The 17,933-nt window shown below is 45.7% G+C and overlaps 1 protein-coding gene across 3 annotated transcripts in view; it reads left to right on the forward strand.

The window, feature by feature from the left end:
* COL2A1 (collagen type II alpha 1 chain) overlaps positions 1-17,933 on the forward strand; it is a 91,917-nt gene that overhangs the window by 68,625 nt on the left and 5,359 nt on the right. For all 3 annotated transcript variants that reach the window (XM_077329148.1, XM_077329149.1, XM_077329150.1), the window contains 14 exons: positions 486-539; positions 2,029-2,082; positions 2,183-2,290; positions 2,555-2,608; positions 4,935-4,988; positions 6,334-6,495; positions 6,610-6,717; positions 8,309-8,416; positions 10,025-10,078; positions 10,941-11,048; positions 12,521-12,574; positions 14,422-14,529; positions 15,273-15,326; positions 17,268-17,375. In XM_077329148.1, the coding sequence (XP_077185263.1) occupies positions 486-539; positions 2,029-2,082; positions 2,183-2,290; positions 2,555-2,608; positions 4,935-4,988; positions 6,334-6,495; positions 6,610-6,717; positions 8,309-8,416; positions 10,025-10,078; positions 10,941-11,048; positions 12,521-12,574; positions 14,422-14,529; positions 15,273-15,326; positions 17,268-17,375 (1,188 nt within the window). The remainder of the gene's footprint in view (positions 1-485; positions 540-2,028; positions 2,083-2,182; positions 2,291-2,554; positions 2,609-4,934; positions 4,989-6,333; positions 6,496-6,609; positions 6,718-8,308; positions 8,417-10,024; positions 10,079-10,940; positions 11,049-12,520; positions 12,575-14,421; positions 14,530-15,272; positions 15,327-17,267; positions 17,376-17,933) is intronic.

Here is a 17,933-nt window from a genome sequence, read left to right on the forward strand (position 1 = left end):
ATCCTCTGTCCCAGCAATTGTCTCTTCTACTTGTGTCTCAGGAGAGGTCAGAGCCTATATTGGCTTCATATATGAACCTGCTTGGCAACCCATTTCTTTTCCTTAGACAACCTTTAGGATTGTAGTTTTTTTGATAAGGGGCTAGGAAATCTCTAATGTAAAATGCCCTGCATCCTCACCAAACTACAGTTCCCAGCAGACTTTGGGAGAAGCCATGACAGTTCAGCTGATGTGAAACCAATATCCTTTTGTAGTGTAGGTATGGCAGAAATGCATGTTTACTAGAAATTGTGAGAAATGAAAATGAATTCATTATATGATAATGAAACCAAGAACGTTGGTGTTCAAAGCCTCTTCTTGGCATGAGCAAGGGAGTGTAGAATACTCAGATTGGGCAGGTGAAGCCAAAAGATGTAGATCAGTTGGAGACGCTGGTGCCTCCTTGACTTCACTGCTTTATCTTTTCTCCTTTCTGTCCTTTCCAGGGTGAATCTGGCCCTCCTGGGCCATCCGGTGCTGCAGGTACCCGTGGTGCTCCCGTAAGTGTGGCATGATTATTGATCCATCTGGGGAATTATATTGGAAGGGCAGGAAGTCCATTTTGGCCTATGTTATCTTGGAGGATATTAGCAGGGGGCTTCTGGAGCTCCCACTGCATATGGGGATTGCTTATTAATGCAAGGTCTAACATGCATATACTTTCGGGGAGTGAGGGATGCATTTTGCTCTGGTTCTGTGTGGATCGTCCCTGGAGGCATTCTTGTTTTGACTAGCAGCTAGCAAACGGAAAAACAGATCTATTGGCCTTAGCTTGGGGTTGTAGTGGTAGTAAATTGGGTGTTACTGACTCTTTGATCTTCCATTAGTGCTAAGTGGCAGAAAAGGCAAGTCCCACTACAGGCCTCCCTATCCTGAGTGCAGAAAATTGGTGCTCCTGTGCCTCAACAGTGTAGCAGATTAAATTTGTGGCATATTACAGTAATGACCAAGTCCAAAGTTGTGCTCCTGAAACTTCACTACTCTCCCTGATGACCCTACTAAATTTGAATGCTTTTCTTCTAAGGAAAATAAGCCATATATCAGGGGTGGCCGAACTGTGGCTTTCAAGATGTCCATGGGCTACAATTCCCATGAGCCCTTGCCAGCATATGCTCATGGGAATTGTAGGGCCACTGATTAGTGACTTCATTCAAGAAGAAACTTCTACTGCTAGGTGAGATTTACTGTAGAACTAACTATCCATGAGGGGCCCAGATAGTTCCAGCCCTTGGATTAACATCTGAAGAACAGAGAAGCCCCATAAAACACAGAAGTTGGTCACCCACTCAGGTTAGCTGTCTCTTTTTGTGTCCTTGGCCCTTTCCATAGATAACTTTGTTCTTATAAAGAGATTAGAGATTCGTGGAAGTCTATCAATGCCTAGTAGCCATGCTGACTGAGGGGAATTTCCACATTCAGGGGCACAAAGCCTCTGAATCCCAGAGCTAGGAGTCAACAAGGGTAGTTTCTCAGCTTCTCTGCCCTGTTGTTGGTCATCCAAAAGAACTGATTGGCCACTGTGTGAGGCAGGAAGCTGGTCTAGATGGACCACTGGGCTGATCTAGGAGAGCTCTTCGTACATTTTCACAAAGACCTCAGCCTTTATGCCCTGTTGTCGGCCATCTAGAGGAACTGGTTGGCCACTGTGTGAGACAGGTGCCTGGCCTAGATGAACCACTAGTGTGATCCAGCAGGGCTCTTCTTACATTTTCATGAAAGAACTCATCCTCTATGTCTTGTTGTTGGCCATCCAGAGGAACTGGTTGGCCACTGTGTGAGACAGGTCCCTGGCTAGATGAACCAGTGGCCTGATCCAGCAGGCTTTTTTTGTTGTTGTTGTTCTCATGAAGGTCTTGGCCTCTCTGGCCTGATACTGGCCATCCAGAGGAGCTGGTTGGCCGCTGTGTCTGACAGGATACTGGATTAGGTGGACCACTTGCCTGATCCAGCAGTGTTCTTCTATTGTTTTAACGGTGGTTTCTGTTTCAGGGTGATCGTGGTGAACCAGGTGCTCCTGGCCCTGCTGGGTTTGCTGGCCCACCTGTAAGTACAGTCTGGTTTTCATGACCTTTATGCTCCTTCCCTTTCAAGGTGTGCTCCTTGGATGCCTGTCTCAACCTTTCGCTTTTCCTCCTCTCCGCAGGGTGCTGATGGCCAACCTGGTGCTAAAGGCGAACAAGGTGAATCTGGACAGAAGGGAGATGCCGGGGCCCCAGGCCCGCAAGGACCATCTGGTGCTCCTGGCCCACAGGTGAGTGAATCTGATTCCTGATACTTGCCGGGCAGTCAGCAAGTAGCAAGAACCTGTGTGTGTGTATCAGCCAGGTTTGCATAATGCAAGAAGAGAGGGAGATGCAGGACACTAAAAGGGGACCCGGGAGGGAAATCAAGAAGGCTGATGAAGCCAGAAGTGGGCAAACGGCTGCACTTGAATCAGTGTGATGGACGCCACTGATGGAAGGTCAGTGGCCACCTTATCCACATCCAGTCCTGCTTACGTTTTGTGTCTCCTTAGGGTCCAACTGGTGTGAATGGTCCAAAAGGAGCACGTGGAGCCCAAGGACCCCCGGTAAGTGTTTTGAGAATAATCTGTGTTCCTTTGCAGCATGGGACAGGAAACTATCCTGGACCGGTTCTTTCCCTTCCAAGCCACTCTGGCATGAGTGCCAACTTGTTCCCCCTCCTTTATGATAATTGCCTTCTAACTGGTTGGGTATCTTTGTAATACCTCGGATTAATGTGTCGGCACCTGCTTGAAACACCAGCTGTCCAAGTTCAGCACCTTGGAGAGCAGTAGCCAAGGATTATCCTGCTTGGCAGAGTAGTGGCTGATCTCTAAACACAATGGCCTCTCTCTACTGCTGCATCCTGGAAATTGCCAGCTGGTGCCTGTGAATTCGGATGTCGTGGGGGGGGGGAGGCTCGTGGTGCATGCCTTGCATATGCCTATATTCCAGCAGCTCAGTTACGGAAGAAGGGGAAGGCAGGTATAAGAGAGTGTGTGCAGAAAGGATGTGCAGGTGCATGTACAAGTGGGACCGTGTCGGGGACATGACCAATTTAAAACTATTAATGTGGAGCCTGGGAAATAAAAAGGTTTTGTGCCCCTCCTGAGACACCACCCACCACCACCTAGGTCAGTGTCTTCCATATGTGAATAAATAAAATTAACTATCATTTTTGGCTCAGAGCAGTTAGCAACATTAAGAACAATTGTTCGCTGTTTTGTAGTTTAATGGTGATCTCATGTTTAGCATGTGTAAAGTTGCAGGACCTGTTTGCTTGCTTGCTTGTTTGCAAGCTGGCTCGGGCTGGTTAACAACGCAACAGTTAAAATAACAATAAAAAGACATTTGGTTAAGAAGTAATAAAACATAATTAAAACACCTCTCTAAACGTCCATTGCTATTCTTATGTCTGAAGCACTTGCCTGTAGATGTATCCATTTGCCCCAGGAGAGCTCATTGTAGGAGGGGGGCCAACATGCATGATGTTGCTCATTGTTGGCCCCAAGCAAACGCCTGGCATAAGAGATCTTGTCTTGCAGGCCCTTTGAAACTGTGCCAGCTCTTAAAGGGCCCACTGCTCTTCTGGGAGCTCATTCCACCAGGTGTGGGGCAGGACTGGTTGAGGCCAAGCATATCTCTCAGGGACAGGGATTGCCAGACTGTTTGAATTGACCTGTCCCAGGCTGTCAAAATCCGAATACGGTATAATATTTATACAATACCCATTAATAAGATATTGAATCAGACATCAAAATGTGTCTTATCTCTATTTTAATGATTAATGAAGCAACCCAAACGGACTCTAGATGTTGATGAAAATTCAGGTTCTCTCTTTTTTCTGTTGGTACATTTATTCAGAACCGTCTTTTTTCATTTTGTAGACTTTTTTAATTGGCCAAGCACAGAGTCCTTTGGGCAATGCCAGTTAATGGCTCTTGAGTAGGTGGGCATTGTTTGAACATCAAGCCATTGCTAGTTAAAACAGCTGTTCCTTAAGCCTTCCTGGAGGGGATAGAATCACAGTCTAACCCTGGTTGGCGATTGCTCTTGCCTCTGATGTGTTCCTCTAAGTGCAGATCAAATGAATAGCCGTGTTGGTCTGAAGTAGCACAACAGGGGAGTTATCATGTAGCTGTGTGTGGATGCTGTGACACAGTTTACTAATGCAACAGGATTAACTTTTGCGTATATATTCCTACTGTTATGATGGTCAGTTCATAGTCTGACGAAGAGTGCTTGCCCTCGAAAGCTCACGCCCTGAATAAATCTTTGTTGGTCTTAAAGGTGCTCCTGGACTCTGATTTTATTAAGTACAGATCAATTTCTCATAAATGGCCACATCTGCAAATCAGGGAATATGGCACTGTCACCACACTAGAGCTTTCATTTGCATTTGGGTGGACAAGCCAGTCCAGTTGTAAATAACTTCTGTTGTGGCATCATAGTGTAATATCGAGGAATGCATTGCTGCAACCTTTGTGAATGGCTATTTCTAGGGGACAAGCAAGGTTTGCAGTGAAGCAAATTACTAGCAGTCAGCGTTCTGTCTGCATGTGGGCTAACTGCCTTTTAAGCACCCTTGGGAGTTCTGTCTGTTACATCCAGCTACAGATTAGAGTCAGTATTGGCCTGTATGTCTGTGGGGTGAGCTTGGGAGTTGAGCTCTGCCTGGTGGACTACATTCACCAAGCAATCCATGTACTGGTGGAAGGTTCTCCCACTCTGGTGCCCCCGTTGGATGCCCCTCGGGTTTTATTCTCCTGAAGCAAGTTGGGGACCAAGAGGGCAGTGGTATAGTATCTCTGCCACTTACTGCTGATTGAAAATCAGGTGGGTCCCTCTCTGAGAACCTCTGTTCATAATGCTTTTTCTCCCCTTACTTCCTAGGGTGCTACTGGATTCCCTGGTGCAGCAGGACGGGTTGGACCACCAGGCCCCAACGTAAGTTCTTGGTCATTCAGCAGAGATTTGTTTGTTTGGGCTTCTGGCAACCTGGGAAGAGATTCTTAGCTTTCACTTACCAAGCTTTTAGGCAAACTCCGGATGGGTGTATGGCGTGCACATGAAACAAAAAAGAAGGACTAACATCTGCTTTTGGGAAATAAGATCAGATTTTAACATAATTTTGGGGGGAAACATCCCAAAAGCACAGAAATTAAATAAGGAGCCACGTGTTCAGTAGCTGCCCTGAAAAGAGATGGGGGAGACCTTGGGAAACTGAAGGTGAAAGATTTAGAAAACTGCAAGGATTTATTTGGAAGAATTTGAAGTCGATTTCCAGTATAAGGAAAAAAAATATAAAAGCAATACCCAAATCAAAACAGATTCAGCCATTTCCCGACAGACCATCTGAGATAAGAATCAGAAAGTGATGTTTAATGCAAAGATTAAATGGTGACATGTGGTAGCCCTCCATAGGAAAGGGTCTCCACAAGGCACAGATCCACAGGTACAACCAAGAAGACCTTTCTATATACTTAAATGCCATCAGCTTGCAACCAACGTACAGTGACCCAGCAAGGGGATTTCAAGGCAAATGAGAAGCAGAGGCACTTCTTGCCTCTGCAGAATCTTCCTGGGCCATCCCCCACCCAAGCACCAAACCTACTTAGCTACTGAGATCTGACAATGTCAGGCTATATCATGCTGCCGCCACCCCACCCCCCAAGGGTGCTAGAGGCACAGTAACTCTAAGAAGATCCTACCCTTCTGTCCTCAGGTTCCACAAGGGGGGGGGGATATGGTAGAAAGGATTCCTTCAGGTACCCTGGGCCCAAATGAAGTCATGTGGTTAGATTCATGGTTAGTAGGTTACTGCATGGACCTCATGGTTTCTGTCTTAAGTGGTGCAGTTAGGTCATTTCTGGTTGTGTGGCTCCCTCCCTTGAGATAGTAACATCCACTTGAAATGCAAAGCAGCAGATTGCTTTGGGGCCCCTCACGTGCTGGGCTGGCAGCCTCAACAGCAGCGATGCCTCTCGCTTGAGTTTCCAGCAAGGAGAAGCAGAATGAAACCCCAGCGGTCTGTGGAGCTTCAGACGTTTGGAAGCCACCAAAGAAATCTAGAGGGCAGAGGATTTAGCCCCTTCCCCTAAAACAAAGGACAACTCATGTTGCAACCAAAAAACCTTGTCCTGTCCTCACAGTCTGGCAGTTAACATTTCTTTTCTGCCCCAGATTGATGCATGATGCACAAGAGAAGTAGTGTTTATGCAGATAAATTCTTTTGGAGTCTTCATGGACAGTGTTGTGCAGTTCTTGATAATCCTTTGTGTTTTCTTCCTAGGGCAATCCTGGTCCTGCAGGCCCACCTGGCTCTGCTGGGAAAGATGGTCCCAAGGGTGCTCGTGGTGACGCAGGCCCAACTGGGCGTGCTGGTGACCCTGGTCTGCAAGGCCCCTCTGGCCCCCCAGGCGAGAAGGGAGAATCTGGAGAAGACGGCCCCCCTGTGCGTATTTGCCTCGTCTTTTCCCCACTGGCCACTGATCTGAACCGAGACTGCTCTTTCTGGAAATGACCTTTCTCTTTGCCTTTTTCTCTCCCCCCCCCCACCTTCCCACAGGGTGCTGATGGCCCCCCTGGTCCTCAAGGTCTGGCAGGGCAGAGAGGCATCGTTGGTCTCCCTGGTCAGCGTGGCGAGAGAGGATTCCCTGGTCTGCCTGGTCCTTCTGTAAGTGATTTGGGGAGTTCAGGTCAGAGAACTGTTGAGATGTGACATGTGTAGCTTGTTTAAAGGCCCTGACATTTCAGTTTTCACCCAAGTGCTTGCTTGTTTCCCTCTGCAGGATACTCAGTTAAGTTCTTTATTCTTGTGCTTAAAGCATCAGGAGAAAGGCAGATTCTCAGGTATATGGTCAAATGGGTAGCCATGTTGGTCTGAAGTAGCACAATAAAATCAGAGTCCTGTAGCAACTTTAAGACCATCAAATATTTATTCAGGGCGTGAGCTTTCGAGTGCAAGCACTCTTCGTGCTTGCACTCGAAAGCTCACGCCCTGAATAAATCTTTGTTGGTCTTAAAGGTGCTGCTGGACTCTCAGGTATATACAGAGCCTTCTTTGGGGTGAACGGAGCTTTCTGTACTACACGTCCTGCATTTAGGTCATCCATCCATTCGGGCTCTTGTGAATTCGCCATTCACAAAAGGATTCATATTCCAAAACAGTGACATTCGGTAGGGCGAAGGCGTCTCATTCCCTTAGGGAAATTTAACGTGGTTTGACAGTATTGCTCAGTTTGTCATAAACTGAGGTGGCAGAGCATGACAAGTGAAATTGTGATGAATATGAATACGGCATACGAAATGGTGAAAGGTTAGCAGAGAGCAGTGGCCAGTTCAGATGTGGAAAACCGAAGCGGTACAGTCCTTGCACAGAGAGGCTCATGCAGAGTTTTTTTTTTTTAAAGCAACTTTGTATGAATGTTAATGCCTAATGAAAAATGTACAAATCGGAAAGGTTTAGCTTAAAGCAGGGGTAGTCACCCTGTGGTCCTCCAGATGTCCATGGACTACAATCCCCATGAGCCCCTGCCAGCAAACGCTGGCAGGGGCTCATGGGAATTGTAGTCCATGGACATCTGGAGGACCACAGGTTGACTACCCCTGGCTTAAAGTATTTTGGAGATTGAACAGAGACTGACCCTAGTAATATGCAACAAGTAATTTGATGGCCACAAGAGAGAAAGAAAAGGTCTTTTTAAAGGGGCAAGCTATACTTCTGCAGGGCTAAATGTGGAGATACTTATTTGGGGCTCAGTCCCTCAGGGATAGATCGTGCTTTGCAAATATGAAAGAGCCAGCGTTCAGTCCCTGACAGCGTCAGTTGAAGGAATTCAGACTTCACTGCTAGGAAAATCCATTTGCATGGGACTCTGAAACGTTCCTGTCAATCAGAATTGGTAGCTCTAGGCTCCCTGTACCATCAGACCAACTCAGCAGCATTAAAAAACCTCTCCTAATTTCATTCCAGATTGGCAGACTTTTTATGCTGGATATATAGTCCCATATCACAGTATCTTATTGATGGGATTTATTAATTTACATCAATTTAAAAAACAAAATTGCTAGCAAAGTTTCTAGTCCTGTGTGTGGAGAACGTGCATGAATTGTTTGCCATTCAAAACTACAGGACATGAGAGACTTCTTGAAGCCAGTAATTCCTCATTGACTTAAGGGGACTGTCGAAACGAACCATTTCTGCTCCAGATGGAAGAATCTGTTTGCCCTTGGGCTTAGCTGTGTTTGTCTCCCTTTCTTTTCAGGGTGAGCCTGGCAAGCAAGGTGCTTCTGGGGGTCCTGGAGACCGAGGCCCACCTGGCCCCGTTGGGCCACCTGGTCTGACCGGTCCCTCTGGCGAACCCGGACGGGAGGTGAGCAGCCAACTTGTCATGCGGAAGACATGAGAAACAGGGTGGTGGTGGGGAAAACTTTATTTCTTTGGGGATATTTTTCCCTTCTGCAGTTGCTTACTCATATAGACCTGTAGTTTATCGGTATCAAAGAAAGTTAAGGGGAGGAAAAGTAGCTTTTATGCTCCAAAATGAGATATATTATTTTTAAATTTAAAAAAGACTGAGAATGAACAATGAACAATGTGCTGGCCTTTATGCCAGCACATCTCTGCCTGGTTTCTTTTACAATTCTTCCATACTGTGCTTGCTTTTTTAGAGGTGTGTTTCAGAGTAGTATACTCTGATTTAATGTTCTTACACCCTGATCCCAAACATGCTTATTTGGGTCTGCAGTCTCTCAGCTTGCAGAGGAAATCTCTTCCACATAGATATTGGTAGGAAAGTCGAGTTAGGTTTCGCCATCTGTGTTTTTTTTGTTATTGATGGATGTCCTGTTTTAATGGGGGTTTTATCTGGGTTTTATGATGGACTATTGTAACCCACCATGAGCCAGCTTCAGAGGTGGCAGGGAACAAATATCATATAATAATAACAACAACAACAAATTTTGTTTTTAGGTTAGCCTCTGGCAGCTGTAGTCCAAATCTGGCCCTCTGAGAGATGCATTTGCCTCCCTTTCCCATGCTGTGTATTGTAGAGGGTACTGAAATCTATGGCTGCAGAGTATCTTTGGGGATAGGCTGGCAACAGCCTATTTGGTGTGGAATTGAGGATCTTTCCCCCCTTAAAATGCCCATGGAGCTGTTATATATATCTGCAAGTCTCATACTGATAGAGCCAATATTACAATTCCCCAGTATGAAATCTATGGTGTGACTTCATTTGGAATACTTTGCACCATTCTGAGCATCGTATCTCAAGAACGACGTTGCAGAGCTGGGAAAGGAATAGAGAAGGGCAGCCAAGATTATTAGGGAACTGGATCACTTTTCCTATGAAGAAAGGCTGATGAGTCTGAGACTTCACAGTTTAGTAAACCCAGGGCGTAATATACATTTATAAAATTCTGCATGGGTTAGAGATAGCTTTTTCTCGCTCTCCCAAAAGACCAGACTCCTAGGGCAACCGATACTAGAACTTGAGGGCAGTAAATTAAGGGCAGAAAAATAAATATTTCTTTACTCCACAAGTGTAGAATTTGCTGCCATAGGATGTGGTTAGAACCACAGGCATAGACTGTGGGGATTAGACTTGTGGAGATAGATCTATCAGTAACTACCAGCCATATTGACTGAAGGGAGCCTCCACATTCAGAGGCAGTCATCCTCTGAATATCAATATCGGGAGGCAAGGCTTCAACATCTATGCTCTGTTGTTGGTCCTCCAGAATATCTGGTTGGTCATTGTGTGAGACAGGATGCTGAACTAGATGGACCCCTGGTCTGATTCAGCTGAGAGCTTCTGATGTTCTTCAGTTCTAGGCAGCCAATGAAAAGAGGGTATGAACTGGGACTGTTTTGGGGTCAATATTACTAGCTGACCTGCTCTGTTATGTCACTGTTCAAAAACACTCTATCCAGACATTTTTCTCAGAAGAAATAAATGCATTTAATTTCACATTCTCAGGGTAACCCTGGTTCAGATGGTCCCCCAGGCAGAGATGGTTCTCCTGGAGTGAAGGTAAGTGTCCATCCTAAAGACGTACCTGGTAGAAAGAGCCATGGTAAAAATCGACCAAGTGGTGATTGGCATATCCCTGGGGCTGCAAGGAAGGGCCACAAGAGCCAAGCCTTGACACAATCCCTTCTGCCCACCCACTCACAACCTTCCTAAATTCACAGAATCAGCATTTCTGTCAGATGACTACCTCACCTCTGCTTAAAAACATCCATAGAAGGAGAACCCACCACCTCCCGAGGAAGCCTGTGCCCTCATACACCCCTTTGTGCCCCTCAGCCTCTTGCCCTGAAATATGACCAAACATGACATCCTTCTGCCGGATACACTATTAAATTTGGATTTAAGACATTTTTAAACCCATCTTTGTCAAATAGAGAGACACAGGACAGATTTAGGCAACTTTCCCTTATTTGCAAAATGAATCGCAGTTACAGAATATATTTATTTTTATTTTATTTATGTATTTGGATTGGATTTTTATACCGCCCATTCTTTACAGCTTTAGGCGGTTTACATGAACCATTGCATAAATTTACATGGAACATTATATATAATCTATAACAATATGCAAGTTTCAATAGAACATCACAACAATCTATCAAGTAACCATTCACAACACAATAATGTGTGTGGAGAGGGAATGTGTATGTCCTAAAACTAGCTGTTTCCCACGGCCACGGCCTGTTCTGGTGGGCAATCAAAGATGCTCCATATCTCTTCGCCACAAATGTCTTTCTGAAATTCTCATGCCGCTGCTTTAGTGCCAGTATCTGCCAGTTTGTTGCCCTGTTTCCCAGTCCCAACAGGATGCCGAAAAAGAGCACAGTTTAGGATTTAATACTCCCTCTTTGTCCTCTGAAAGGGTGATCGTGGTGAGACAGGTCCTCTCGGCTCTCCTGGTGCTCCTGGCCCACCCGGCTCTCCAGGTCCGGTGGGTCCAACCGGCAAGCAAGGAGACAGAGGTGAATCAGTAAGTATCCAGGAGTCATTCTGTAGGCTGTGAGATTATTCTGCCCTCCAAGAGAATTGGACGGTAGAATCAAGAAGAAACATGGTGAGTGTTTCAGGGGAACTTTGATACTTTCAGTTGTCCCACTCCAGATCATTGCATGGATTTGGTCCCAAGTGCTTCTTCCAAGTATAACAGCCGTCATAGATATACAAATATTCATCACACAAATATCAGTACAAATATTCATCCTTTCACCTTCCATGACAGTAGACTAGAAGTATATTCTGGTTTACCTTCTCCCCAAGTATTGCACTGTCCTTTACTGGAATAATTGCATTCATTTTCACTGCTGCTATTGTATTTGTGAAAGAGATCTCTCCCCCCACAATCTGTGAATCTGAATAGGCTGGCGATCCTTGTCCCACGTTTGCCTGGCCTCAACCAGGGCCTTTTCGGTCCTGGCCCCTACCTGGTGGAATGAGCTTACAGCCATGTCGGAGTTTCGCAGGGCCTACAAGATAGAGCTCTTCCACCGGGGTTTTGTTGAGGCCAGAACATTTATTTTGTATATTTATATCTAGCTATATAAATTTAATTCATTCAAAAAAGAAAAAGACGTTACATAGTGCAGAATAAAGAAAAGAGAGATTGCACGTTTCATTTGCAGAACTAAAAATATTAGCTGGTCACGTCATAATATATATTTTCTAGAGTACCTATCGTTTTCCCACCCAAATTTACATATTTCTATTGTTTACATGTACCATTGTTTTCATATTTCCATTGTTTTCATATATATTAATCCATTATTTCTTTCCATCTCATTTTATCAATCAATATATCCCAACATTGGGCTCAACTTTCTATTATAATCTGAGATTGATCTATTTTGTACCAAATATGTAAGTTTTGCCATTGAGCCATATTCCATTAATTTATTTAACCATTCTGCAAGCACTGGTAACAATTCCTCCCCCCCCCCCATCTTGATGTGAATAAAATCCTGGCAGCTGTTACCATCTATTGAACAAGTTCACTGTACATTTTAATGCGGTTGGGTACTATCATTAGTAACATATATTTTGGATCCCCTGCAAATCTAATTTTCAGTAGCGTCTGCATTTCATTATGAATCATAATCCAGCATTTTCTTGTTCTCTGACAAGTCCACCGCACCTCCAGAACACAGATCCTCTGAGATATCTGAGCCTGAACCCAAATTGAATGTTACAATCAGTTGTCTAGGTTTTCTCTAGCATTTTCCTTTTTGTGTTCGCTTGTTTTACAAAAGACAGCAAACATCAACAGAAGATATGGGGGGGGTTGTCTTCTTGACAACCTTGCAAAGTAGTTTTGTTTGGTCCTACCCTTGAAGGAAAATCTCGTGGTTTAACAGGGTTTAAGGGCCAAATCCTGTTCATCAGCATTAACAGAAACAATGCCAAGTGAGCATCTAACCTGCCTTTATCTCTCTCTCTCTCTCTCTCTAGGGTGCTCAAGGCCCATTGGGTCCTTCTGGTCCCGCAGGGGCACGTGGCATGCCTGTAAGTACCTCTCTTCTGAGCTCTCACAAATGCTGAAGATTATTAGCGTCCCCAAAACAGGAGCTGACAGTACTGCCGGGCTACTGGATTCAGGGGGGGGGGGGGAGCTTGCCACAGGGCTGAGGAATCCCAAAGTATTGGTCCATATCACCTAAGGAAGTGGACAAGACAAGGTTGTGTCTATTTGTGCTCACCTTTGATTTTCAGGTCCTTCCCTCGCATAGTCAAATCTGAACCTTTCTGCCTATCTAGTGAACCGCCCTTGATGGTGACAAAGGGATTCATCATCATTAAATACTGCATACTAAATTATGCAGTACATCTGTTATGGCAGTGTTCCGTGCACTGCTTTGACACTTCAAAAGGTGGGGGGGGGGGGGTGACAACACAAAATCCCCTGATACCACCGTGCAGTGACCCGATCAGGGTCAGACAGTCCCAGTGATTTTTCAATGGCTAAACAAAATTTTATTAAGAGCATAAGTAAAAGAAGAAGTGTGCTTGCACGTGAATTCTTATGCCTTGGATAAAACTTTGTTGGTCTTAAAGTTGCTGCTGGACTCCAACTTCTTTCCCCTAAGGGAGCTTTGACTCTTGAGAGCTTATACCCCCCCCCCAAACTCTTGTTGGTCTCAGCGGTATTGGACTTGAATCGAAATGTCTAACTGCAGACTAACATGACTACCTTTCTGAAACTGTCTCTTTGAGACGGATATATTTCCACTATGTAACCCCCCTCTAAAGGAAGACAGAGCAGTAGAGGCCCCTTCCTTTAGCTCACCTTCCAAACATCACGAGGTTTCTCTCTGTTACCAGCTGAAGCCTTCCTGGGTGCTGAGCCATAGTGTCTTTTGAAATCCCATGGTCTAAACCCACTTTGGCGCTATCCAGCCCAGTGCAAAGCTGGCCATAAACCCTGCCATTCAGAGAGAAGTTTTCCCACTGCCCTAAGAATTCAGCTTCTCTGTCCCTTGTGAGATCTCTTAGGCACCGCAAGCACGTGAAGCTGTGGCTTCAGGGCAGAGAGGAAAGTCAGTGGCAGGCAGAGGGATTGTAACCCTTCAGGCTGTCCGTCTGAGGTCACAAAGGGCCTTGCAAATGCAGGACCAGGAGGCTGAGGCATTTGCTGATGTAACAGAGGCCCATTCTGACCTCAGAAGACATCAGCCAACTGTGTCAAGAGGTACTGGCTAAGCAGAGGTGAGCAAAGAGCCAGCATAAAGGTGGTTTGACCAGATGAATGCCCTGTTGTAAAAACAGGATCTTAGCCTAAGATGGCTAACTGTGTTAGTCTGTTTTCAACAGGAAAAGGGTTAGTCTGTAGCAGTAGAAAAGAGCAGGAGTCCCGTCTTGCTTAAGACTAACAAAATTAGTGGCAAGGCAGGAGCGTCCGTGAGCAGTAACTCATGAATGCTCAGACCCTGCCACACATTTTGTTAGTCTTTAAGGTGCCAATGGACTGGTTGTTGTGGTTTTCTGGGCCGTGGTCTGGTAGTTTTAGTCTCTGATGTTTCGTCAGTAATGGTGGCTGGCATCTTCAGAGGTAGGGCGTGGCTAGATGAGAATCGCTCCGTGCCAAAGTGTGGAGTGTGAAAACAGTTGCTGGGGGAAGAGAGCGTAACGCATTACAGACTCTGGCCATGAAAATGTTAGACAATTCATTGTAGGGGACTCTCACTAGGCTCTTAGCCTGGCATTCAGTTAGGAAGGCCACAAACAAACAGCATCCAGATTCCATCCTTAGCGGCATTTGGTCATCCTAGGCTTTGCCTGTGCGGTCGATTGTCTTCTGCTTTCTGGTTCTTGGTGATCTGGGCTGAAACCCATCTTCCGTTCTCTCCTCCCAGGGTCCACAAGGTCCTCGTGGGGACAAGGGTGAAGCTGGCGAGGCAGGAGAACGCGGCCTGAAGGGACACCGAGGATTCACCGGACTGCAGGGTCTCCCCGGACCCCCTGTAAGTTTGGGTGTCAGCACAACATAGGGTGGGGTCCGGCTCAAGTGGTTCTCTTTTAAGCTTGACGTAGGTAGATAAGGACCCCAGGTCTTGTCCCTCTTTTATCGGGTAGAAAGACAAATTTGTGCCTGGATGGCCCTGTCTAGCCTGAACCCGTCAGAGCTCAGAAGCTAAGCAGGGTCGGCCCTGTTTAGTCCTTGGATGGGAGACCACAAGGAAGTCCAGGGTTGCTACCGAGAGGTAGGCAATGGCAAGCCACCTCTGTTCATCCCTGGCCTTGAAAATCCTGCAGGGTTGCCATAGGTAAAGTGATGGCACATAGTAAAAGTGATGATACATAGTAAAATTCAGAAGCCTGTAGGCAAGGTCAGTAATGGAAGGTAAGCATCCCTCTGTTGATTTCACCTCGAGGTCACATCCCTCTGTTGATTTCCCCCTCAAGAAGACATAGATGTCCTCAAGGGTGCACTGTCAGTTCATACAGGGCAACACCAAGATCTGATGAAATGAATTGACATCCTCAAATACACCTCCCCGTGCTCCACAACATGCAAGGGTTCCTCAGCGTAATGTGTATGTGTAAAAGGTTCCCTGAAGAAAGAAAATAAGCGTGGAAAGCTTCATAGTAGAGTAGTTCTGAAAACAGTTCTGTTCCGTGCTGGTCAGGATAGTTGGGGACCCTACCAAGGAATTGTGCAAGGGCAAGAAATGATTGTGTGATATTTTCACCCCCTCTTCCTTAGGGTCCTTCTGGAGATCAAGGCGCTGCTGGTCCTGGTGGTCCTTCTGGTCCCCGGGTAAGTCTCCCCACTCACCTCCAGGCTATAAGTCAAATCCCATTCATTAGTTAAGTACAGGTACTTAGATGTGGTGTGTAAGTTCAGTATTTTCCAAGTGAACTTTGAATGTTTCCTTCTTTAGAATTCTGGGGAATGTTGAGCACAGAGTTCTAGTATCTCCAAGTGCCCTGAAAGTACAGAATGGCTTGGAAACAAATTAACATATTTATAGAGAAGGAACTTCAAGGGGAAGAAGAGTGGCTCTTGGTTATTCTCTCTTTTAGTGACCACAAATGTGGTTGTGTTTGCGAAGGGAAAAAATATTGCACGTGTGTTTCCTGTGGTGTCTTGTATGGTCCTGTGGAATCTGCTGACAATTGAAGATGATAGTTGATCAATGCTGTTGATATAAATATATTATTATTATTAATTAATTAATTAAATTTTTATACTGCCCTCCCGGAACCAGCTAAGGGCGGTGTACTCTGATACAGCATCCATAGAGAATTTTAGAAAGGTTATGTATCAGAAGTTGATCTGCTCTAGCAGTTTAGTCAGAGCTATGGAGGAGGATGATGTTATAGACCAGTGGTTCACAACCTTCCTAATGCCATGACCCTTTAATATAGCACCTCATGTTGTGATGACCCCCAACCATAAAATTATGCAAATGTTCTTTCACAGAAATTAAACCAAATTTACCAGGGTTGTGAAGATCCATTGTTCATGATTGTATATACATTGTTTTTCCCCCCAGGGTTTCTCAGTTCAGTTCTGCCTCTTGTCCCACCATGCCCATCTTACTCTTTTCCGCTGCTCCAGACAGGAGGAGCAGCAAGAGTGCCAGCACGCCCCTGGCCAAGCTGCTCGCCCTGCCACGGCCCCTGTGAAAGTGTCATTCGACCCCCAAAGGGGTCCCGACCCCCTGGTTAAGAACCACTGTTATAGACCAAGGAGCATCCAGAGGCTTACATGACTTCCAGGATGTCATCTGCAGAGAAATCCGAGGTTCTGAAGATCTTAAGGAGGCCTTGATGGCACCTGAACAGTTTAGGACCTAAAGAAATTCCTATGCCCTGAGTGTAGATGCACTGTGTAGGCAGAAGAGGTTGCCCTTGCTCTGAGGATCCTTGATGAAGAAGGGAGCTTAGGAAGCACTCAGTGGGATTTCCATAGCTTTGTGACATCATAGTGTGATGACCTTTGTTACTCTCACAGAGTGCCTTCAACAATCCACACCTTCTCTCCCACAGGTTCAGGGCTACAGGTAGGTCAGGCAGTCACATATCACTACCCGTATTCCCTCTTTTAAAATATCCCAGGTCCATTCTCTCACTCACTGAGACATCTTCAGACTGGGTAGCCCAGCCCCTTTCAATATTTGCCCCTCACTGAGACACTGCACAGAGCTATTGAGGTTGGGGACTCAAACACCATCTCATTCCTATGGTTCCCCCATTTATTCATATCCTACAATTAATATAGACTGAGATCTTTGCTTGTGTTGCGTGCTTCTTTCCATGAGGCAACCACCCCACAATGTAAAAAAAATCAAGGAGTTAACTTTTATTTATAGGTTGAACATGACACAAGAATGTCAGATAGAGGTTACAAAGTTTCTTTTCAGTTGTACTTTTGAACCAGCGTTTGGGATTCTTTCTTACAAACGGACCCTTCTCAGTCAGCTTTAGGCAGCACTTCTCCACAGCTTCGTTCAGCCAACTTACTGTCTGCTCTCTCACTGCTGCCCTCAACTCTTTTATTTGCTGTTTACAACGGCATCTCGCACTAACATTTCGTCAGCCCTCATTGGTGACTCTTAGAGAACGGTGGGACCTAACTGGTCTGTCACACGTGGCTTGTCAGTTTCCTGTACGATTCTTTTGAGGAGTCTGTCTCATATATGCCAGCACTGATATGCAGCTTGGTTCTCACTCAAATGTTTTGGCTCTCTCCTAGGGTCCCCCTGGTCCCGTTGGCCCCTCTGGCAAAGATGGTTCTAATGGAATGCCCGGCCCCATCGGTCCTCCTGGTCCTCGTGGTCGCAGTGGAGAAACTGGTCCCGCCGTAAGTAACTGGTAGAAGTCATAAGTCAGAAGGCTCCTGACCCCATGCCCCAGAATCAGCTTACTCCGCTTGGTTCACCTTTGGGATTTGAATCTCTCTTTGGAGCTAAACTAGGTGTAAGTAACAGAGCTGCCCAAATCATTCTTCCCTTGAGTCCTAGAATCAAAGAATCATAGAATCACAGAGCCATAGAATCAAAGAGCCATAGAATCATGGAATCAAAGAGTCATAGAATAACTATGGGTCATCTAGTCCAACCCAGGACCCATAGAATAACTATGGGTCCTGGGTCATTTAGTCCAACCCCCTGCACAATGCAGGACACTCACAACCCTATCACTCATACACTGTCACTTGCCACCCCCTTGAACCTTCACCGAATCAGCCTCTCTGCCAGATGGCTCTCCAGCCTCTGTTTAGAAATTTCCAAAGATGGAGAACCCACCACCTCCCGAGGAAGCCTGTTCCACCGAGAAACCACTCAGATGGCCTTAAATCCCTATATGCTCAGGGCCCTGCTAGGATGATCTAATATCAGCTTTGGCCTTTTGAGCTCAA

This window comes from Paroedura picta, chromosome 3 (assembly GCF_049243985.1).
Source record: "Paroedura picta isolate Pp20150507F chromosome 3, Ppicta_v3.0, whole genome shotgun sequence".
NCBI lineage: Eukaryota > Metazoa > Chordata > Lepidosauria > Squamata > Gekkonidae > Paroedura > Paroedura picta.